The 24142-nt window shown below is 44.1% G+C and overlaps 1 protein-coding gene across 6 annotated transcripts in view; it reads right to left on the reverse strand.

Moving 5' to 3' along the window:
* kat7b (K(lysine) acetyltransferase 7b) overlaps nucleotides 1–24142 on the reverse strand; it is a 99250-nt gene that overhangs the window by 23702 nt on the left and 51406 nt on the right. For all 6 annotated transcript variants that reach the window (XM_041173387.1, XM_041173389.1, XM_041173388.1 and 3 more), the window contains 2 exons: nucleotides 12337–12426; nucleotides 10003–10143 (listed from right to left, as the gene is read on the reverse strand). In XM_041173387.1, the coding sequence (XP_041029321.1) occupies nucleotides 10003–10143; nucleotides 12337–12426 (231 nt within the window). The remainder of the gene's footprint in view (nucleotides 1–10002; nucleotides 10144–12336; nucleotides 12427–24142) is intronic.

A 24142-nucleotide genomic window follows, 5' to 3' on the forward strand; every position in this document is an offset into this window, starting at 1 on the left:
ACTTAGGTGGCATGAATGTTACCTGTCACTTTTCTTTACAGATTTAGAGGTTGTTCAGGTCTTCCTGGTTCAATTCTTAACTGTATCACATTTGCACCAACGCCATTATACCTGATGCAGTCAAACATTTAGAATCACAATCAGCTGATGGAGAGTCTCCTAAATGAATGTCTTGGCACATCCTTTCAGTAACTAGGAGGTGGTTTCTGAAGCAGCAGCCAGTGGGAATTTCTGGCAGGATGGTGGCAGCACGTAAGATTATTTAGATTCTAATTAGCTAAGAACCGTTTAGGCATGTCCACATAAATTCTCCAAGCAAATATTCAGAGAAAAGGCTACAAGACACGATCCACAAAGATTCAAGATAATGTTCCTAAAATTGAGCAATGACTCAAATCCCAGTGCAGGATTTCATAAGATTATGACTCTCGGTCAGGCTAACCAGCGAAGGCTGGCACATCACCAACTTACTCATCCACTTAGGTAAGTTGAATGGTCTGAGCAATTTCCTAGAAATGAACCTTTGTTGAGGGTGGAATTCATGGATATCCCTCAGGAGCTTAAAGTCTAATACAGACATAGCATACTGCAAATGAATCTATTGGGGAGAATTTTCCCCATGTTGGGTGGGCTGAGCGGGAGCAGGCCAGGGCCCGAGCACCGCCCGCACCACCATTATACACGGGCAGGCCAATTAAGGCCCGCCCAGTGTTTTCTCAACTCCTGAAGATAGCGGGAGTGGGCGGAGAGCAGCGGGCGTGCACAGACCGCCGGGTCCAAAGACGACCAGGCAGCCTGTTTAAATGAAGGCCTGGCAGCCTTTGCAAGGCTGCTCACAATGGCCGGAAGAAGATCACAGCAGAGGGCCACTGTGCATCACGCAAGTCCGGGAGGCAGGCCAGCGGCCAATGGGGCAGGCTGGGCCGGAGGGCAGGCCAGCAGGGCAGTGTGCCCCTTCTTTCTCTGATGAGTGCCTACCTGCCTCCCTGGAGGAGGTGGCAGCGCGGTGGAAGGTCCTGATTCCAAGGGATGGGAGGAGAGGCCTCCCCACCTGACCAAAGGTGGCCGAGAGTGTCAGCTCCCATGATGTGGTGCGGTGCACATGGGGCCCAGTGCCTTAAATGATTCAATGACCTCCTGCACTCGGGAAGGGTGAGTACCATGTTGTCTGAGGCCACTTAATGCAGCTGTCACCCTCCCCCCACTCTGCGCACAGTAACAGCATTGACTCCTTCATGGCATGTAGCGCTCACTGGGTGTGCCAGCAGATATTGCCCATGCCGAGTTCATCCTGAAAGGGTTGAGCTGGGAATTGGTTCTGCACCCTCAGCATGTGTGACACTGACACCCAGAGTATAGAACGTGGGTGAAAGTCAAGGATCTGCACCTAGGCATAGTGCTGGAACTGGGAAGCACGTCAAAATCAGGGTGCTAACATGCTGGGAGGGGAGCTTCCAGGTGGCAGGGCACCAATCCATCGGCTGGTCTTTGCACTCCATATGCTCGTGCCTCCTTGCTTAGCAAAGTTACATCTTGTGGTGCCACATATGAAGGAGGCGGCGTTTGGGTGAAGGGGGAGATTAGCCCTGGCTTCTTTGCGTGAGTGCGCAGCAGCTGCAGGGTAGCGAAGAACTGGAGACCTGCAATGTCCCACTCTGGCTGGATTGGCAGGGATGCGATGGGAATCCAGGTACTGGCTGGACTAATCAAAGCTCTTCTCTACTTTTCAGGAGAAGACTGCACACAATTCCACAGAGCAGATGCGGACTGGCAGAGGCCAGGCCCGATTGGCGATCCTGACACCTTTTGAGCAGCAGGCCATGGATCTGGAGAGGCGCCATGCCCCCAGGTGGCAGTGAGGCTGGGGTGCCACATGGAGGTATGTTTGGCAAGCACTCAGGTCACCATGTATGTCCCAAAAGCCATGGCACTGCTGAATGCTCAGGGATTGAAGTTTGCAACATGGGTTGACCATTGATTATGGAAGGATGAGTGCATGATGCTCTGTGGGAGCAGCATGCAAATTGACATTGTCTGCACTGTAACTAATCAAAATGTCCTTGTTCTTCTTTTCAGCATCACCGGAGCAGGGCAGGGAAGAGGAGGCAGAGAGACCACCTCTCGCCCCAGGGCCCAGAGGAAATGAACTCACCAGCATCAGACCATCTCTGCCAGGCAGGCACCAGCGCAGATGCTAGCACCTTGGTGAGAATTAGATCTTCAGCTAGTGTCCCGGTGCACGGCGGTGAGGGCACTTCACACTCGCTTGAAGTGCAGACAGAGACAGAGTGCCCAGGGCACCGGCAGTCGGATGGCTGTGGTAATGGGCGCATGCTCGGTTGGTGGCTGATGATGTGCCTCTGGAGTCATTTGTGAGACAGTGAATGCTGGAAGTGCAGCTGGGTAGGCCGGAGGATCTGGCGGAGATACATGAGGCTATGCGTGGCATGGTGCCCGTATTTGAGGAGTCCACGTGGAGCATCACCGATGCACTGAGCCTTATAACTGAGCGCCATGCTTCCGCCATGGAGCGAGTGGCAGCTCTCATGGACAGGTTCCTCCAGGAGAACAATCAGGGCCTCCTGGGGTTGTGCTCGGACCTACAAGCCCTCACAGCAGCATTGACCTCAGTTGGCCATTGTCCACGTGGGAGATGGTTTGGGCTGAGAGGTCCGAAGCAACCTTAAGTCGGCGCAGCAGCTGCCTGTCGTCTCTGCAGGCTTCTCTCAGGACGCTCCGGATGAAGGCAGCAGCTCCTCTGCCCCTCTGCCAGTGATGTAGCATCCAATGAGGCTGGGGCGACTGGGGAGAAGCCAGCTGTGGAACTGGCTGCTCCCTCCCAAGCGGTGCCAGCATGGGCTCCACAGGCCAGAGGGCATCTGCCAAGATCGAGGCTAACAAGACAGCACAGTGAGCAGGCTGTCTCATATGCTAATGCCAGCGAGGGGGCAGCACCTGGACGCAGCACCTTAAGCACACCACGGGTTTCTCATTGGCGCTTTTATGTTGACCATAGTAGTATATTAAAGATTTGGTGTGATGTCCAACACCATTTTTTTTTGTTTTAAGAAGTTACATTTGTTGCCATGCCTCAGGGAGATTCTTTACCTCTGCAAGTGGATGGAAACCCATGATGTTATGAGTGAGTTGTTTGACATTGAGCTTTACTGACAAGGGCCTTAATTAATGTTAGTACCCAGGCTGATTTAGCACTCGGGTATCGAGTGTGGAGCCTGAAGCCCTGGCGTGTGTTGAAGGTCCATCTGTGGTGGGCTAGCTGAAGGTTCTTTGGATTAATTCCTCCCGGGTGTCCCTGCCTCCCTGGAGTATGCCCAGGTCACCGTCTACCACCTCAGCATTCTCCTGTGCGTGCTCAACCTCGGATTCACTGCTGGACTCATGGTGTGAATCCAGAGCAACTGCGTCTACGTCTTCCACGTCCACTGTGTTGCCCCTTTCCAGTGCCAGATTGTGTAGAGTGCAGCATGCAACCACTATCAGCAACACATGATCTGGAGTGCACCCCCTGAGCGGTCCAGGCATTGGAAGCACATCTTGAGAAGACCGGTGGTTCTCTCCACCACAGCCCTTGTGGACGACTGGCTCCTACTGTACTGCTGCTCGACCTCTGTTCTTGCATGGCGGAGAGGCGTCATGAGCCACCTTTTGAGGGGATAACCCTGGTTACCCAGCAGCCATCCACCCAGCCGGGCTGGAGCACTGAAAAGCCTCAGCACCTGGGAGTGTCTGAGTATGTAAGCATCGTGGGAGCTGCCTAGATACCTTGCACAGACTGCAGAACCTGCAGCTTGTGATCACACACTATCTGCACGTTCAAGGAGTGGAATCCCTTCCTGCTGAAGGAGGCACCGGGCTCACCTGCTGGCGCCTTGATGGCCACATGTGTGCAGTCAATTGCACCCTGGAAGCAGGGGAACCCAGCAATCGCTGCGAAGCCTCTGGCTCACTCTGTCTGGTTGGCTTCGTCCCAGCGGTAGTGGATGAAAGCCAATACACGCCTGAACAGAGTGTTTGTCACCTGCTTGACACAAGAGTGCAAGTTGATTGGGAGACTCCGCAAAGATCACCTTCTAACCCCTGGAAAGAGCCGAAAGCATAGAAGTTGAGAGCAGCTGTGACCTTTAGTGCCACTGACATGGGGTGCCCACCCACACATTTGGAGCTGATCTGCAGGGGTCAGTGATGGGACCACAACTTTTCACTTTATACATTAATGATTTAGATGAAGGAACTGAGGGCATCCTGGCTAAGTTTGCAGATGATACAAAGATAGGTGGAAGGACAGGTAATATTGAGGAGGCGGGGAGGCTGCAGAAGGTTTGGACAGGCTAGGAGAATGGGCAAAGAAGTGGCACATGGAATACAACGTGGGGAAGTGTGAGGTCATGCACTTAATGGTAGGAAGAATAGAGGCGTGGACTATTTTCTAAATGGGGAGAGAATTCAGAAATCTGGAGTGCAAAGGGACTTGGGAGTCCTAGTCCAGGATTCTCTTAAGGTTAACTTGCAGATTGAGTCGGTAGTTAGGAAGGCAAATGCAATGTTGGTATTTATTTCGAGAGGACTAGAATATAAAAGCAGGGATGTGCTGCTGAGGCTTTATAAGGCTCTGGTCAGACCACATTTAGAATACTGTGAGCAATTTTGGGCCCCGTATCTCAGGAAGGATGTGCTGGCCCTGGAGAGGGTCCAGAGGAGGTTCACGAGAATGATCCCAGGAATGAAAGGCTTAACATATGAGGAACTTTTGGGGACTGTGGGTCTATACTGATGGAGTTTAGAAGGATGAGGGGGGAATCTGATTGAAACTTACAGAATACTGAGAGGCCTGGATAGAGTGGACGTGGGGAAGATGTTTCCATTAGTAGGAGAGACTAGGACCCGAGGGCACAGCCTCAGAGTAAAGGGAAGACCTTTTAGAACAGAGATGAGGAGAAACTTCTTTAGCCAGAGAGTGGTGAATCTATGGAATTCATTGCCACAGAAGGCTGTGGAGACCAGGTCATTGAGTGTATTTAAGACCGAGATAGATAGGTTCTTGATTGGTAAGGGGATCAAAGGTTACAGGGAGAACGCTGGAGAATGGGGTTGAGAAACTTATCAGCCATGATTGAATGGCGGAGCAGACTCGAGGGGCCGACTGGCCTAATTTCTGCTCCTATGTCTTATGGCCTATCATCTGACAAATGGAGGCGACTGTCTCCCATGAGAGATGGAGCCTCCTCTAGCACTGCACATCAGGCATACTGAGGTAGCTACTTTGCCGACTATATACCCTGGTAGCAGGATAGTGGCGTCTTCTGTGGCCCCTTCCGCCTTGGACTTCCTGTTGACCCTGCACCCCTTGTGCCTATGCCTCTCCTTCCAAAGGTTGCTCCCCTGGAGGGTGTGTAGGTTACTGGCCTCCTCCCCCTTCTGGCCCTCCCTTCCTCCTCAGAGGAGATGCCTCCAGTGGAGAGTACAACGTCCATTCCCAGGCTAAGGGAAGGCTTCCTGAAAGCTGTAGGTGCTAAAAATGATCTTTACTGTAGAGTCCAGAAGATCCTGTCCAAGCAGCTGGTATGAGTTTTGAAGTATTCCTGCTCACACAGGCAAGTGTCAGTAACTTTCACACTTGACAGATAACATTTGCGACCCCAATCACCCCTCTTATCCTGCCCGTGGATGAGGTTTCTACAAATGTCTCCTACCCACCTGCCCGTTGCACCCATGCAACGTCCAGAAGATTGCATGGGCTCCGAAAAATTGCAGTCAATTGCTGCCTCGAGGGCCTTAAGTACCTGATTAATTAATGGCGGGCATGCATCCCAGAACATCGCGTGCCCACCCACCTAAATTTCACGATGAAGCTCGCCTGACGTCGCCACACGTCATTTTACTCATCGGCGTGCAGGGCCCACCCCCGCTCGCCAACGGGAAAATTTGGGCCATAGTACGGTAAAAATAGACTCACTTACCCAAAAATTCAAGAGAGGCTGGAATTAATTTAGCACTTTACACCTTGCTCAAAACCTAATTAGATAGCGGACACTAGAAATATTGAGAATGTAGCTGCTTTTTACAAGAACACATTTAAGAAAGCCAACAAAATGTGAAAGAAATGGAATTAAGTACATGATTACTAAGAAACTACTACTGAATTCCTATCTGACAGCTCAGTAACAATGATGGGGCTGCAATCAAGATAGAAGTTCAAGTAGCTATGCTTCTGTGAAGTTTGGAAGATGCAAATGAAGAAGAAAGTAAATCTTCACATTAACCATGTTTCACATAAAAGAAAAATAGCCTCTTGTATAATGCTGTTCCAACTGTGAGCCTGTCAGGTGGAGTACCAACAAAACTTGAAATCACCCGTTTTTCAAAACCAATTTCAATCTTGCCCGCTCTGCCATTCAATAAGATCATGACTGATCTGATAGCAACCTCAAATCTGCATCCCCCTATCCCCAAAAACCTATCACCCCTTTGCTTACTAAGGATCTATCCAACTCTGCCTTAAAGACATTCAAAGACTCTGCTTCCACCATCTTTTGAGGAAGAGTGTTCCAAAAACTTATGACCCTCGAAAAAAAATTTCATCTCTTCTGTTTTCAATGGATGACCCTTCATTTTTAAACAGTGACCCCTAGTTCCAGATTCTCCTACAAGAGGAAGCATCCTCTCCACATCTGCCCTGTCAAGACCCCTCAGAATCAGAGGTTTCAATCAAGTCGTCTCTTACTCTTCTAAACTCCAATGGATACAAACTTACCCTGTCCAACCTTTCCTTATAAGACAACCCACCCATTCCAGGTATTAGTCTGATAAATCTTCTCTGATCTGCTTCCGACGCACTTACATCCTTCCTTAAATAAGATGACCAATACCGGACATAGTACTCAAAAAATACTCTTGAATCATCATCTAAACTCTTTAGTACATTTATCTAACCCAGAATCAAGTGGAACCTGAGCAACTAAGATTTGCATTTGGTTTGGGCTATGGAATGGAATGTTGATAGGTTTTCCACAATACAAGTTAGTATTTGCTGTAGCAGGCATGTCTCTGCAATAATAATCCAGAGAAAGAAAGTTCAAACCCTACCATAACAGTTTAAGAAACTAGACTCAGTTGTTCTTAAAAAATCTGGGAATAGAAGGTTGCTATCAGTGAAACAGTGATCTTGAAGCTATTCAATTACTGCAAGAATCCAACTGGCTCACTAATTATCTATAGGAATAGAAACTGTTGACCTTACCCAGTGTGGCCTATATGTGGCTTCAGTCTCATAACAATGGATGACTAAGCTGCCCTCTGAGCAAGACACTCAGTTGTATCAAACTACCAGACAAAAATAAGGAACAACCCACGGTGGGAAATAATGCTGCCTTTGCTGATAACATACATCCTGAGAATGGATTTTTAAATTCCTCATATCTGTTCTATGGCCAGTTACTGACCAACTTTCAAGGACCCAGATTTATTTGAAATAATTTGTTAGGCAGACTAGACAAAAACTTCAGGGATACTCAAAATAAATGCATGTCATAAGCACAAAAAGAGGATGTTTAAGGGATGAACTCTTATGGCTTTATCCCCATTCTACACTGGATGTTTAGTTTCTTTTGAGATTTCAAAGGTGCAATAAATCAAAATTTTTGCTGTTAAGTGATGACAGGATAAAGCTGATACTTCTGGAATCGCTCAGAATACAAAGTCTAGTGGCTTGAGGCATAATTGATAACATCCCTGCAATTATTTCCCAGATGATTTAAATAACTGTGCAGAAGTCATTCATGAATAATGCCTACTCAATTTACATAAGGTCTTCTGGGTTAAATATGCCTGTGTGAATCTTGAGTATGAATCTGAGATACTGTGTTACAGTCAAACCAATACTTGTGTTAATAAACACAAAAAAAAATTCAACAGCCTGAGTGAGGTTAGGAAGGCTCATTAAGTAAATTAAGTTCTCTGAAGGAACCTTCAACTCAATCTTCCTGTGAAGGTTTGGCAGTTGCTTATGAATTCTATACTGAAGTTACAAAACTTAAAAATTAATTGAATGTTGCAAAATGTTTCCTTAGATATTCTACTGATAAATAATCCTATTGTATTGGGATGTCTTATTTTCCAAATTGCAATGTACTTTTTTTTCACGATTTATTACATAAGTTGAATTAAGTCACGGTGAAGAAACAAAATCAGTTTGTTAGGTATAACAATCTTAGTGGTTAAGTTTTTTTTCACATAAATCACCACCTAGCATATATCTACCTACATAGGCTGGATACTTGCTGATGCCTGTGTCTAATACAAAATGAGCTCATTTAGGGTGCCCCATTGCAGAATTTAACCACTTAAGAGTATAACTAATAATATTAACATCCATAATGCAAAAGAAAATAAAAGGCTAACAATTATTATTAAAGGCTATGGTTTAACTGAATGCCTTAATTAAAAGACTGCACAGACGCAGATCATACAAATATGTTCGCCCAACATTTTGCTGGAACCAGGCATCTCATGATGTGCCCAGTGGTTAGACATCTTCCCTCAACCTTCATCTATAAAAAATTTTGCACCACAAAATGCTGGAATTTTGAGCTCATAATGATGAGCTCAATGATGGCGGTAAATGACAGGCAATGGTCTATTTCTTTAACCAATGAGATTTGAGGATTGAGAAAGCATCAGAGGAATGACGGTGAATTAGTGTCATATGAGGATCCGAAAAATAAAAGAAGCAAAGCAAGACTGGATTGAAAGAGGAGATAGAAAGGAAAATTTTTAAAAAGAGAAAATTTTTAAAAAATCTCTCAAAACAACATGCAGGAATGAAGCATCACAGTTTTAACTGTTCACTTTCTGGGCCAAAGATGATGAGTGGCATTGTAAGAAGAACATAAATCCTGCTTTTAAAAGAGCCTTTACGCTGTTAATTGCCAATCTCAACTTTCTACAGTGAGCTTGGATGTTTCAACAGCACAAACAGCAATTTCTTGACACTGAGGGAGATTGATGGACTTCTCGCAAGGCTACTACTGAACAGCGCGAATTGTCCAAGGGTTTGTGGAATCTCTTCCTAACCACAATTTTTGAACTAGTTACATATTGGGCTATAACCTCCGACTAGTGTTGGAAAGTGCTGGCCTGCAGAAATTAGAAGAAATACCAACTTACTTGGTCTTGAAAATAACGCTGACACTTCCTTTCACCGAAGCTGCTTGGGGCCTGCATCGAAAGATTCCTCGCAGGCCCCAGCGAAGTCTAGATCCAGTGCATTCAAGGAGGCCATGCCCCCTTTTTACAACACGAGCTACCATGAAGCAGGTAAGATTAAAGGGCCAGGGGAAGGCATATAGATAGGATTTGGGGGTTGTGGGTGTCCGTGGTGGTTGGGGGTGTCTGTGGGAGACCCCAGCATCAAGGACAGGGGTATTGGTGGGATCAGAGGTCAGGAGTTGTCCAAGGATGGGGGTCGGGTCCTGAGGTTTTGGGGGCGGGGGGGGGGGTGGAGTCAGTGGGGTTCGGTCTGGGTCTTTACAATCGTTACTCTGAAGTTAAAAGAGGTTCTAATTTTTCTAAACTGGGTAACTATTCCCAGCGGAACCGTCCAAAGTTCCCAATTTAAATCGCATTTTTGGATGGCTCCCAGTGCAGGGCAATTATCCAGAGGAAGGGTGCACTTCTGGACAACTGCTGTTCAAACCCTTACTTGGGAACTTGCCAGGGGGATTTCTCAACACATCTTTGGGGTACTCCCCAAATCAGATGCCAGGGAGCGTGGAGGTTAATGGCCATTAATTAATAACAGTGTACATTAAACTTGCTGTTATTTTTCCAGCAAATGCAAGCCCAATATTTTTCCAGTATCTTGTCAACACTAATCTGTAGCCTGTGTCATTCAAATATACCATACATGTTGTAATTTTTTCTGCAATTGAGATGAGGGTAAACTTAAGATATCAAAAAAAACTTTAAAACTTTGAAGTCCTTTACCTTGGAGAAATATCCAACAAGATGACACCCTGTGTTATCAGCTTCTGTCATCACATAAAACAAGAAAGGTTCTACATCATAATATAAAGTCTTGTGGTCCAAAAATAACTTAGCCAAAAGGCATAGGTTCTGGCAGTAAATCTAGAAAATAAGAAAAAAATCATTCAGAGGTTCAATTTAAAAGAAACATATGCCGAATAAAAAACTTTTTGCTGTCTGCTTTTCTTCCCCTTTCCCATAAACCATGCTGAGACAACATTACATGGGCACTAATACGACTTTAGTATCAAAACCATGCAGCCTTCCTCATGTCAGCCAAGACTGTATTGTTCAGCATATTCAACTGATCGGGGCACACTGACACTTTGCAACAAAGATCATCATAAATAAGGCTGATTTCTCCCTTCTTAGTTAGAGAAACAGAAGCCAAGTACATCACTTTTAGTGCCATCACTTCTAAAATCAGTGAACTCAAATAGACCTAACATGAAATCTTCCACATTAGGCATTGTCTTTGCCCACTCAATCATTAGTGGGAAAGGAAATCTCCTGTCTTCCTCACTGGATGGAAGGAAATAGGTTCAGGGGTCTAAGAAGATCAAAAAGATCAATATCCTTCTTTGCCAAATCCAGAACCAAGTCAAGGAATATTTAACATTCTTTCTTGCAGGAGAGACAAATGTAAGTTCAACTTCTACAATATTACAAGACTTGCAATTCTGCCTTCCTCAAACAGTTCAGGGTCAAAAGGAAATTTTTCTGGTAAAGTCTTGAATCGAGGCATTTACTGGCAAGAAACCCTTTACCATAATTCTGGAGCTCAGGGGGATCAGGTGACGACTTAGTTTCTGGTCTGGCACAATAAAGGAGTAGGGCAAAAGATCAAAAGTACTCAAACCTGGGGAAGGTAGATGAAAAAGAATGTGGAATTCTAGTTCTCCAAGTATTACACATCGGTTGGGAACTGGGGTTTCTGCCTTTATTTCAACTGATTTTTAGGACAGTCAGATGAAAGTCAAAAATAAAAAATGGAGCTCATTTACTATGTCCCTGGAGTGTCTTGTGCACAGGTTCTTCTCTTCTAAGGTTGCTCTGAAAATTATTGTCTGCTAGTGAATTCTCATGGGTTTCAAGGGCACATTATTTGCATCCTACCGGAGGTGATGGGGCAGATGCATGATGGATTTTTACATTGGATGTTGAGGACCAGTACAACTGGGAGGTGCGAACATAATTATTTAAGAAACAAGTTTCAGCTAAGTTAAGGATATGTGTGCTTGTTTAAAGTAGTAATCAGAAGGCCTGATTTTAGAATAAAGAAAGGACTCCCTTATAATCTCGAGAGTGGCCATTATTTCTAGTTTTCTCAGTGCTCACATCAGTTGTCAGCCAATATAAGCACATCCGTTCTTAGGATGAGTTCACTACAGGAAGGAAAGAAAGAAAAGGATAGAGAGGGAGGAAGAGAAGGAAAGGAAGGGATAGAAGTAAAGGAAAAAAGAAATCATATCATTTTCATTACCATTATTATTTAATGCTTTGAACGCAATGAATTAGTTTGAAACAGAGTGACTACTTAGATTGTCAAGTATGGTGGCCATTCAATGTACAGTAAGATTTCAAAAGCAGCAATGAGAGGATTCCTTCAATGTCCACTTTAGCCATTGAAATAGACAGGCGAGGCTTAGCTCAAAATCTTAACTGAAGACATTACCTTTCACAAAACAGCATTTCCTCAGTATTGCATTGCTCAAGTCTTGACACAAGGTTTGATACCAGTCTTCTGACCCATAGGGGAAAATGCCATCTCTCTTGAGCACTTGCTACATGCTAATGCTTAAATTCAAAACTGTAGCATTTTATGCAAAGAACATATACAATGTTTGCAATGGCTGGAATGTAACCCAGTATTTTGATGGCTACGAAAACAATTGAGTTTCACTCTCTGATTATGGCACTTCAAAATCTTTCTTGAAGTCACATACCATAGACACAGCTAACAGTTAATTCCCACTTATTCTCTTATTACTATCAAGAATAACAATAAGCCCTAGAATCTCGAGCAAAACGTGAACATAGTGGGAAATTGTAGCATTCCAAACATTGAAGAAATATATTTCTGCTTTGAAGACTTTTTGAAACTATTACTTGGATGCTGTAAAATATTTAAGCACTCGAAAAGCAGGAGCGTAAAATATGTTATATTAAGCAGACAAATTGCTCGGATTAGGAACACTTCTTATGGAATTTCCAAGGAGCTTTCAATCAATTCATAACACAAAAAATGCATATGACTGGTCCATATGATTAGTTTTATTTAAGAACTAAAAGTACCTTATTTTTCTTGCCATCCACCTCAAATACTGATATATTTCCTTTTCTATAGATTTCATCTCCTGGGGGATGCTTCCATACACATTTTGCCTAAGGGAAAAATTGAAGAACAACTGGGTTTACACAATGAATAAAGACAACATCTCTACTCTTTGTACTGAGAATTGCATTAATTTTATGTTTTAACACCTAATGACTTATAGAACATTAGCTGTACATGGGAGACCACTGAGCTCCGAAACTTACTTTCAATTTTGGTACTGTGTAATTTTGATAGACAAGGTATGTAACTTTCTCAAACATAATGAAATAAAAGATTTGCATAATACAAAGCAAAACAGCTAAGTGTCCACTATTAAGTAACTACTCACCATTTCACCAACAAGAACAAAGAACAAAAAGTACAGCACAGGAACAGGCCCTTCGGCCCTCCAAGCCTGCGCCGATCTTATTGCCCGTCAACTAAAACATTTTGCACTTCCGGGGTCCGTATCCCTCTATTCCCATCCTATTCATGTATTTGTCAAGCTGCCTCTTAAACACCACTATCGTACCTGCTTCCACCACCTCCTCTGGCAGCGAATTCCAGACACTAACTACCCTCTGTGCAAAAAACTTGCCCCGCACATCTCCTCTATAGTTTTCTCCTCTCACCTTAAATCTATGTCCCCTAGTAATTGACTCTTCTACCCTGGGAAAAAGCTTCTGACTATCTACTCTGTCCATGCCACTCATAATTTTGTAAACTTCTATCAAGTCACCCCTCAATCTCTGTCACTCTAGTGAGAATAATCTGAGTTTCTCCAACCTCTCCTCATAGATAATAACCTCCAGACCAGGCAGCATTCTGGTAAATCTCCTCTGCACCCTCTCCAACGCCTCCACATCCTTCTGGTAATGGGGCGACCAGAATTGCACGCAATATTCCAGGTGTGGCCTAACCGAGGTTCTATACAGCTGCAGCATGACTTCCCAGCTTTTATGCTCAATACCCCTGCCAATGAAGGCCTGCGTGCCATATGCCTTCCTGACTACCTTATCCACCTGCGTTGCCACTTTCAGTGATCTTTGGACCTGTACACCCAGATCCCTCTGCCCATCAATGCACTTAAGGGTTCTGCCATTTACTGTATAATTCCTGCCTGTATTAGAACTTCCAAAATGCATTACCTCGCATTTGCCCAGATTAAACTCCATCTGCCATTTCTCCGCCCAAGTCTCCAACCGATCTATATCCCGCTGTATCCTTTGACAATCCTCTTCACTATCTGCAACTCCTCCAACCTTAGTATTGTCTGCAAACTTACTAATTAGCCCAGTTACATTTTCCTCCAAATCATTTATGTATACTACAAACAGCAAAGGTCCCAGCACTGATCCCTGCGGAACTCCACTAGTCACAGCTCTCCATTCAGAAAAGCACCCTTCCACTGCTACCCTCTGTCTTCTATGACCAAGCCAAATCTGTATCCATCTTGCCAGCTCACCTCTGATCCCATGCGACTTTACCTTCTGTACCAGTCTGCCATGAGAGACCTTGTCAAAGGCCTTACTGAAATCCATGCATATAACATCTACTGCCCTTCCATCGATCATCTTTGTCACTTCCTCGAAAAACTCGATCAAGTTAGTGAGACACGACCTCCCCTTCATAAAACCATGCTGCCTCTCATTAATACGCTCATTTGCTTCCAAATAGTAGTAAATCCTAACACGAAGAATCTTCTCAAATAATTTCCCTACCACTGACATAAGGCTCACCGGCCTGTAATTTCCTGGATTATCCCTGCTATCCTTCTTAAACAATGAAACAACATTGGCCATTCCCCAGTCCTCTGGGACCTCACCCTTAGCCAGTGAGGATACAAAGATTTCTATCAAGGTCCCAGCAATCTCCTCCCTTGCCTCCCTCAGTACTCTGGCGTAGGTCCCATCTGGCCCTGGGGACTTATCCACTTTAATATTCTTCAAGACGCCTAACACCTCCTCTTTTTTGATCTCAACATAATCTAGGCTATCTACACACTCTTCCCTAGACAATTTACATAAAATTGCATGTATTTATGTATATATTATATAGAACATGAGATCAATACATTTGCAAGCAGTAAAATCTCACGCTAAGACGCTGGACATCTTTCCAAGCTGACTAGGAGATATTGCATTATCACGCATCCCTTAATTGATTGCCACCTTTATCGCTATACTCCGTAATTGACATTTCTGCTTTGGATATATTGTAAGACCCAACTTCTATCAGTCTTGCTGCTCTTTTGCAATATTTAAATTATCTTCAATCAGACCGCTGCCCTTCCCTATCACTGCTGTGATTGAAAGACTTCAATTTCCTGCTGAGCCTGTGTTGGGTTACCGGTTTGACTGGTTTTTCAGCTTCACCTGGCACTGAAGGGAAGATAAAGAATGGGCTGGGTAGCTGCGAGGGTTGAGAACCACAGTCCAATAATCTGGGGCCACAGGCATGATGTGGGTGCCTGTATGGGGAATTAGACCTCGATGGGCCCTCTTTGCATGGGTGGGGGTGGATACGCACCTGTGTATGATCATGCACAGATTGTGCTCATGTTTCACAGCAGAGCTTGGCCTCCAATTGTCTTGGAATCCCCTTACCATTGGACTAAGGCCCAGATCTGTCGCAATCATACGATGGTCGGCGTGCAACAACCATCCCACATTTTAAAAAAATCATGTACATGCATCTTCCACTCATCAAAATGAAGTTTGGGCCTGGAACATCAGGACTCTCATGGGCAACCCAAAGAGTGGCAGACATGAGTGCCGCACTGCCATCATAGCTTGGGAACTCAGGCTCCTCAAGATTGACATTGCCACCCTAAATGAGACATGGTGTGCAGGAGATGGTCAAATGAAGGAGCAAGGCAGGGGTGCACCTTCTTCTGGAAGGGCCTTGCAGGAAAGGAGCAATGTCTCCACAGGTGGGATTCCCACCAAAGATCTGGCACCTCAGAGGTTTCCCTTGTGGGATAAGCAAGCGTCTCATGACTGCCTGGATCACCCAAATGAGGAATCAGCATGCCACTGTCATCAGCACATGCACTCCTAGGCTTGAGGTAACAGATGAAGCCAAGGGATTTTACACCAACCTTGAGCAAACCTTAACCTGAGTCCCTGAAGGCAACAAACTGATCCTCCTCTAAAATTTCAATGCTAGAGTCAGGAAGGACATAAATCTCTGGAAGGATGTGATTGGCAAGGAAGGAGTAGGGAAAACTCCAAAGGAGTTCTCTTCTTGACAAAATATCTAGAACATGATCTCATCATAACCAACACTCTGTTATGCCCGTGAGACAAGCACAAGACCTCATGGCAACACCCATGGCCCAAAACACTGGTACCTGCTCGGCTACATCACTGCTCGAGCAAGGGACTGCAGAGACGCCCACATCACCCATGCCATGACAGGTATCGACAGCTGCTAGATCACTGCCTTATTCAATCTACCATCCCCACCAGCCTGGTCCCCAAAACAATGGAGGCAACAGAAGCAATGCCACAAGAAAATTAACATCGAAGACCTTAAAAATCCCACCAAGACTGCCGTTCTCAGCCAGAGCTTCACTGTCAACCCCTCAATCTCCAGCCACCAGGAGTTACAATGGAACATAGGAAATAGGAGTAGGCCATTTGGCCCGTCGAGCCAGCTCCAGCTTTCAAACAGATCGCGGCTGATCATCTACCGCTGCGCCATATTTCCTTACTTTCTGGCTTGAACATGCTCAACGATTGAGCTTCCAGAGCCCTCTGGGGTAGAGAATTCCAAAGGTTCATCATCCTCTGAGTGAAAAAAATTCCTCATCTTAGTCTTAAATGGCCTGCTTCTTATTCTGAGACAGTGTCCCCTGGTTCTGGACTCACGAGGCAAGGGAAATATCCTATCTACTTCTAACTCTGTCAAGCCCTGTAAGAATTTTGTAAGTTTCAATTCGATCACCACTCATTCGTCGAAACGCTAGTGAATACAGGCCCAGTCCCCTCAATCTCCCCTCATAAGACCATTACGCCATCCCAGGGACTAGCCTGGCGAACCTCCACTGCACTCCCTCTATGGCCAGTATGTCCTTCCTTAGGTAAGATCGAAACTTTACACTGAACAATACTCCAGGTGGGGTCTTACCAAGCATATACACAATTGCTTTTAGTCCTGGACTTAATTTACTCCTGTACTCAAATCCACTTGCAATGAAGGCCAGTATGCCCATAATGCCTGGTCAATGCAAAAGTCCACCATGACAAGCACCTTCGAAGAGGTCCTTAGCTTCTCTACCAGGAAACATTGTGTCTGGTTTCATGAAAACAACCAAGAGAAACAGGACCTAATCGAATATAAGCAAAAGCTTTTGCAGATTGGAAACTTCACCACACCTTAAGAGGAAAGCAGCAGTCCTACAGGCAGCTGAAGACAGCAGTACAGCATAAAATCTACGGCCCAAAAAGTGGGCGGAAAGAACACAGGAGTTCCAACAACTCCCGAACACCAACAACATGCGCGGTTTCTTCAGCGTTGTCAAAATGATCTATGGCCCATACGCTCAAGGGCCCATCCCACTAAGAGCTCATCAAGGATTGGGAGGCAATCAGTGTTCACTGGAGACAACACTCTGAAGAACTCCTTAACTGAGAATCTGCCTCTGACTTGAACGCCCTCGACTCCATTCCTCAATATCCCAACCAGCTCAATTTTGGTACCACCCCAGTCCACAGCAAAGTCAAAAAACTATTAGACAGCTGAAAAACAACAAAGCATCCAGACCAGATGGACTCCCTGAAAAATTCTGAGACATAGCAGAGTTACATTCATGGGATGGCTGCAAAACCTCATACCCCTCATCTGGGAGAGGAGTGCATGCCGGGGGATTTCAGGGGCATTGTGATCACGACTATATTCATGAAGGGAGACAAGTCTGATTATGGTAACTAGAGGAGTCTCCCTCCTGTCTGCTACAGGGAAGATCACTGCAAGGGTCTTCCTCAATCATCTCCTCCCAGTGGCCGAAGAACCCCATTCCAGAGGTGCAGAGTGGTTTCCACCCATTAAGAGGCACCAGAGGCATGTTCTTCACTGTGCAGAAAATCCAAGAAAAATACGAGGAAAGCACCAACTTCTGTACCTGGCTTTTCTCAACCACATGAAAGCCTTTGACCGTCAACCATAAAGGCTTATAGAATTTCGCCTTCAAATTTGGTTGCCCTCCAGAAATGTCGCCATCCTCTGCCTAATTCATGGTGACATGCAAGCTTTGATGCTCACCAATGGCACCACCATATGCTCTCAGTGAAGGCTGTGGTCAAGCAAAGCTGTGCCATCACACCAACCCTCTTTTCCATCTTCCTTGCTGCAGTGCTACACCTCAACTTGAGCATATTACCTAAAGGCGTGGAGGTAAATTTGAGAGAACAGACGGGAAACTGTTCACCCTACTTCAATCCAAAATCAAAAATCACTCCAACCTCAGTTATTGAGCTCCAGGATGCACCTGACCATTGTGTGCGCGCTCACTTAGAAGCTGAGCTCCAGGTCATTGTCAACTTCTTCTCCAAAGCACTTGAGAAATTGAGCCTTTCATTAAACAACATGGAAAAAGCTAAGGTCTCTCTTCCAACCAGCTCCCACAACTTATCATGACTCCTTATCAATTAAGATCAACGGTGAGATCCTGGAAAAAATGGACAACTTTCCATATCTGAGAAGCGTCCTCTCAACGAAGGCAGACATAGATTATGAAATTCATTATCACCTCCAAGGTGCCAGTTCAGCCTTTGGCCAACTGAGGAAGGGTATTTGAAGAGATAAAAACAAAAAACTGCAAATGCTGGAAATCCAAAACAAAAACAGAATTACCTGGAAAAACTCAGCAGGTCTGGCAGTATCAGCGGAGAAGAAGAGTTGACGTTTCGAGTCCTCATGACCCTTCAACAGAACTGAGTGAATCTAATAAGGAAAGGGGTGAAATATAAGCTGGTTTAAGGTGGGGGGGAGGTAGACAGAGAAGTGGCGGGGGGGGGGTGCTGTGGTGTGGTTGTAGGGACAAACAAGCAGTGATAGGAGCAGATAATCAAAAGATATCACAGACAAAAGAACACAGGGGCTGAAGGTGGTGATATTATCTCAACGAATTTGCTAATTAAGAATTGATGGTAGAGCACTCAAGGTACAGCTCTAGTGGGGGTGGGGTGGAAAGGCTAGCAGGGCATAAAAGATTTAAAAATAATGGAAATAGGTGGGAAAAGCAAAATCTATATAAATTATTGGAAAAAACAAAAGGAAAGGGGAAGAAACAGAAAGGGGGTGGGGATGGAGGAGGGAGTTCAAGATTTAAAGTTGTTGAATTCAATATTCAGTCCAGAAGGACTGTACAGGAGAAACATTGGAGAGACCAAACGTAAACTGGGCGACCGCTTTGCAGAACACCTGCAGTCTGTCCGCAAGAATGACCCAAACCTCCCTGTCACTTGCCATTTTAACACTCCACCCTGCTCTCTTGCCCACGTGTCTGTCCTTGGCTGGCTGCATTGTTCCAGTGAAGCCCAACGCAAACTGGAGGAACAGCACCTCATCTTCCGACTAGGCACTTTACAGCCTTCCGGACTGAATATTGAATTCAACAACTTTAGATCTTGAACTCCCTCCTCTATCCCCACCCCCTTTCTGTTTCTTCCCCTTTCCTTTTGTTTTTTCCAATAATTTATATGGATTTTTCTTTTCCCACCTATTTCCATTATTTTTAAATCTTTTATGCCCTGCTAGCCTTTCCACCCCACCCCCACTAGAGCTGTACCTTGAGTGCCCTACCATCCATTCTTAATTAGCAAATTTGTTGAGATAATATCACCAGCTTCAACGCCTGTGTTCTTTTGTTCTTTTGCCTGTGACATCTTTTGATTATCTACTCCTATCACTGCTTGCTTGTCCCTACAACCACACCACCCCCCCCCACTTCTCTCCCCCGACCCAATGCCCCCCCCCCCCACCTTAAACCAGCTTATATTTCACCCCTCTCCTTAGATTCACTCAGTTCTGTTGAAGGGTCATGAGAACACGAAACGTCAAGGGTATTTGAAGGCCAGGATCTCAAAACTGAGACTAAAGTCTTGGTTTATTTGGCGGTGGGGGGCGGCAGTAATGATCCTTGCACGCCTATATTATTCAGGGACTCGGACAACCTACAGCAGGTACCTCAAAGTAATGGAGAAGTACCACCAGCAGTGCCTTCGCAAGATCCTCCAAATCCAGTGACAAGAAAGGTGGTGCAACAGCAGTATCTCTCCCAAGCTTGCCCAGAACCGAGGTGCTAATCAATCAACAACAGCTCTGCTGAGCAGGACATGTCATTCATATGTGTGGCACCAGACTTGCGAAGCAACTGCTCTACCCGGAATTCAGTCATGGCAGTTGACTCCCAGCAGGACAACGGAAATGCTCTAGGGATTGACACTGTTCTCTGCAGCAAAGTGCAAGAGTCCAGACGACTGTGTTGACTGCCCCGAGCCAGAGTTCAGGACATTTGCTCAGGGCTGGAGAGGAACGTGTAGTGGCGGGGGGTGGAACCAGTTCCCATGAGCCATGTGGGTACCAATGACATTGGCAGAATTAGGAAAGGGGTCCCGCATAGAGTTTATGAGGTCCTAGGCATTAAATTGAAAAGCAGAATCTCAAAAGTTATCTCAAATGGCAGATGAATTCAACAGGTATTTTGCATCAGTCTTCACTATAGAGGATACAATAACATCCCAGAAGCAGCTACAAATCAGGAAATGGAAGGGAAGGAGAAACTCAGGAAAATTACAAATCACTAGAAAAATGGTATTGAGTAAATTGTTGGAGCTGTGGGCTGACAAGTGCCCAGGTCCTGATGGACTTCATTCCAGGGTCTTAAAAGAAGTGGATAGTGAGATAGTTGATGCATTGGTTTTAGTTTTCCGAAACTCTCTAGATTCAGGAAAGGTTCCATTAGATTGGAAGATAGCAAATGGAACTTCATTATTCAAAAAGCGAGGGAGACAGAAAGTGGGAAACTACAGGCCAGTTAACATCTGTCATAGGGAAAATGTTTAGAATCTGTTGTTAAAGAAGCTATAGCGGGGCACTTGGATAAACTTAAGGTAATCAGACAGAGTCAAGATGATTTTGTGAAAGGGAAATCATGTTTAACCAACTTATTGGATATCTTTGAGGAAGTACCATTTGCTGTGGATAAAGGGGAACTGCTGGATATACTGTACTTAGATTTCCAAAAGGCATTTGATAAAGTGCCACATCAAAGGTTAATGTGGAAAATAAAAGCTCATGGTATAGGAGGTGACATATTGGCATGAATAACAAATTGGCTGGCTGAATGGAAGCAGACAGTAGGCATAAATGGGTATTCTTTTCAGTTTAGCAAGATGTAATGAGCGATGTACCATAAGGATCAGTGCTGGGACATCAATTGTTTACAATTCACATAAATGACTTGGATGAAGGGATGGAAGGGATGGTTGGAAAATTTGCTGATGCCATAAAGGAAAGTAATTTGTGAACTGAACATAAGGAGGCTACAGAAAGATATAGATAGGTTAAGTGAGTGGGCAAAGATCTGGCAAGTGGAGAATAATGTGGTAAAATATGAAATTGTCTATTTTGGCAGGAATAATAAAAGGGAGGCATATTATCTAAATGGTGAGAGACTGCAGCGCTCTGAGATGCAGAGGGATCTGGGTGTCTTAGTGCATGAATTGCAAAAGGCAAGTATGCAGGTACAAAATGTAATTATGAAAGCTAATAGAATGTTATCATTTATTGCGAGGGAAATTGAATAAAAAAGTAGGCAGGTTACGCTTCATTTATACAGAGCACTAGTGAAGCCACATCTGGAGTAGTGTCAGTCCTCTAGAGTGTGAGAATGGGCAGTTAATAGTAGATAATAAGGAAATGGTGGATGAAAGGAACAAATATTTTGCTTCTGTCTTCATTACAGAGGATATAAAAAAAAAATTCCAGTCATAGCTGTAAGTCAGGAGGTGGAGGGCAGAGAGGAACCAGATGAAATTATAATCATTGGGAAAGCGGTACTGAGCAAACTGATGGAGCTGCAGGTCCGGATGGACTTCATCCTCGGGCCTTAAAAGGTGGCTAATGATGTAGTAGATGTGTTGGTGTTAATTTTTCAAAACTTCCTAGATTCTAGAATGCTTCCATCAGATTGGAAAGTAGCAAATGTAACCCCTTTATTCAGGAGGGGAGGGAGGCAGAAAACAGAAACACTTGGCCAGTTAGCTTGATGTGGGGAAGGTGTCAGAGTCGATCATTAAGGAGGTTATAGCTGGGCACTTAGTAAAACTCAAGGTAATTGAGAAGAGCAAGCATTGGTTTGTTAAAGGGAAATCATGTTTAACCAATTTATTAGAGTTCTTTGAAGGACTAACATCTGGTGTGGATAAAGGGGATCCTGTAGATGTGCTGTACCTGGATTTCCAGAAGGTATCTGATAAGATGCCACATCAAAGATTATTGTGGAAAATAATATCACATGCTGTAGGGGGTAACATATTACCCTGGATTGAAAATTGGCTCGCTGGCAGAAAACAGAGAACATGGATAAATAGGTCTTTGTCTGATTGGCAGGATGTGACTTCTGGGGTCCAGCAAGGGTCTGTGCTGGGGCCCCAACTTTTTACAATTGATATCAATGACTTAGATGAGAGGAGAGAAGGCACTGTAGCTAAATTGCAGATAACACAAAGATAGGTAGGAAAGTGTGTTGCGAAGGATTTTGCAACAGATATAGATAGGTTGAGTGAGTGGGCAAAAATCTGGCAGATGGAATATAAAGTGGGAAAATGTGAAGTTGTTCACTTTGGTAGGAAAAAAAGAAAAGCAGAGTATTACTTAGATGGAGAATAACTGCAGAATTCCGAGGTGCAGAGGGAACTTGGTGTTTGCGTGCATGAGTCACAAAAAGTTAGCATGCAGGTACAGCATGTAATCAAGAAGGGTAATGGAATGCTATCCTTTATAACAAGAGAAATTGAACATAAAAGTAAGGATTTTATACTTCAGTTACACAGGGCATTGGTGAGACTGCATCTTGAACACATGTGCAGTTTTGGTCTCATTTAAGAAAGGATGTAAATGCATTGGAGGCGGTTCAAAGGATGTTTACTAAAATGATACCTGGAATGAGCGGTTTATCTTACAAGAACAGGTTAGACAGGCTGGGCTTGTTTCCATTGTAGCTTAGAGAGAAGGGTGACTTGATTAAGTGTAAGATCCTGAACAGTCTTGATAAGGTGGACATGGAAAGGACGTTTCCTCTTGTTGGTGAGTCCAGGACTAGGGGACACTGTTCTAAAATTAGGGGTCAGCCTTACAGGACAGAAATGAGGAGAATTTTTTTCTCCAATAAGAACTCTAGAAAGCAATGGGAGCAGGGTCACTGAATACTTTTTTTTAAGGCAGAGGTAGATAGATTCTTGTTAGGCAAGGGAATCAAAAGTTATTGGGACGGGGGTGGCAGATGGTAATGTAAAACTTGAAACACAAACACATCTTACTGAATGGTGGAGCAGGCTCAAGGGGTCGAATGATCTACTTCTGCTTCTATTTCGTATGTTCATATGTTCAAAGCGCCCCTAAAGAGGTCAAACATCTCTGCCAACTTATGGGAACCCCAGCTTGTGACTGACCAAAATGGAGAAGGTCTATTTGGGAAGGCACTGAACACAGAGAGACCTAGTCACGAACGTACAGAGGTGAAGTTGAGGACTTAGAAAGAGCCAACAACTCAACTATCCAACTCTCCAAGCACCACCTGCCCCACATGTGGCAGAGTCTGCATATCTCGCGTTGGGCTCATCAACCATCTCAGAACTAGAATGGAAGCAAGACATCGTTGGTCCTGAGGGACTGTCTAAGAAGCAGGCTCCATAATTATACCATCACAAGTGTTGGAAAAGCACAAAATATTGTTTCATAGCTTGCTGATGTGTACATTTCAAGAACTAAATGGAACACTCCTTTGTTGTCTAAATGTATAGGTAATGGCCTAGAAACACTAACAAAAAATACTCAATGATACACCATGCCAGAACTGCAAAGGCTCTGCCTAGGTTTTGGCATTTGATCAACGTTAACTCATTTTCAAAAATAATTATATCTGTAAGTAATATCCTTTTCTGGGTTTAACGTATTATCTTAAGTTATTTTTCCATAATTTCTATTAGTAATTATTAATTGATACTAATAATAATTTTTATTAGCAACTAATCATAAAGTAACATCACAACAAAATAATTACACACTATATACACCTGAACAATGCTGAAAAAACATAAAATTGAACATTTAGTTCTTAATATAGATTAAAAATCTACAATAATTTATGTTGTGCTAATAGTTTTTGAATGAATGTTAATCTTTCATTTCAGTCCTTTTTTTTATATATATATATATATATATACACCCAGCCAACAATAAATTTTAAATAATTTCTGTACTAAATTGAAAAGCAGTTCTAAGCAGTCAAAATTACAGATATAGGTGGCAATAACCTTAGAAGATACAACACAAACATTATTATATTTTTGCTCTGATTAACTATTTGATCAATAATATTAATTTCTGAGCCATAATGATTTAATAGGGGGCTGAAATTTTCAGAAATTAAAATCATAAAGTTGTTTTGTGAGATGGAGTTTGTCAATTCAATTTTGCTTACTGCAAGTTTAGATTATCTGGAACAACATGCGTATTCCTCATGTGGCTGGGAATGCCACAGGAGATCTGCCTGTT

This window comes from Carcharodon carcharias, chromosome 23 (genome assembly GCF_017639515.1).
Source record: "Carcharodon carcharias isolate sCarCar2 chromosome 23, sCarCar2.pri, whole genome shotgun sequence".
NCBI lineage: Eukaryota > Metazoa > Chordata > Chondrichthyes > Lamniformes > Lamnidae > Carcharodon > Carcharodon carcharias.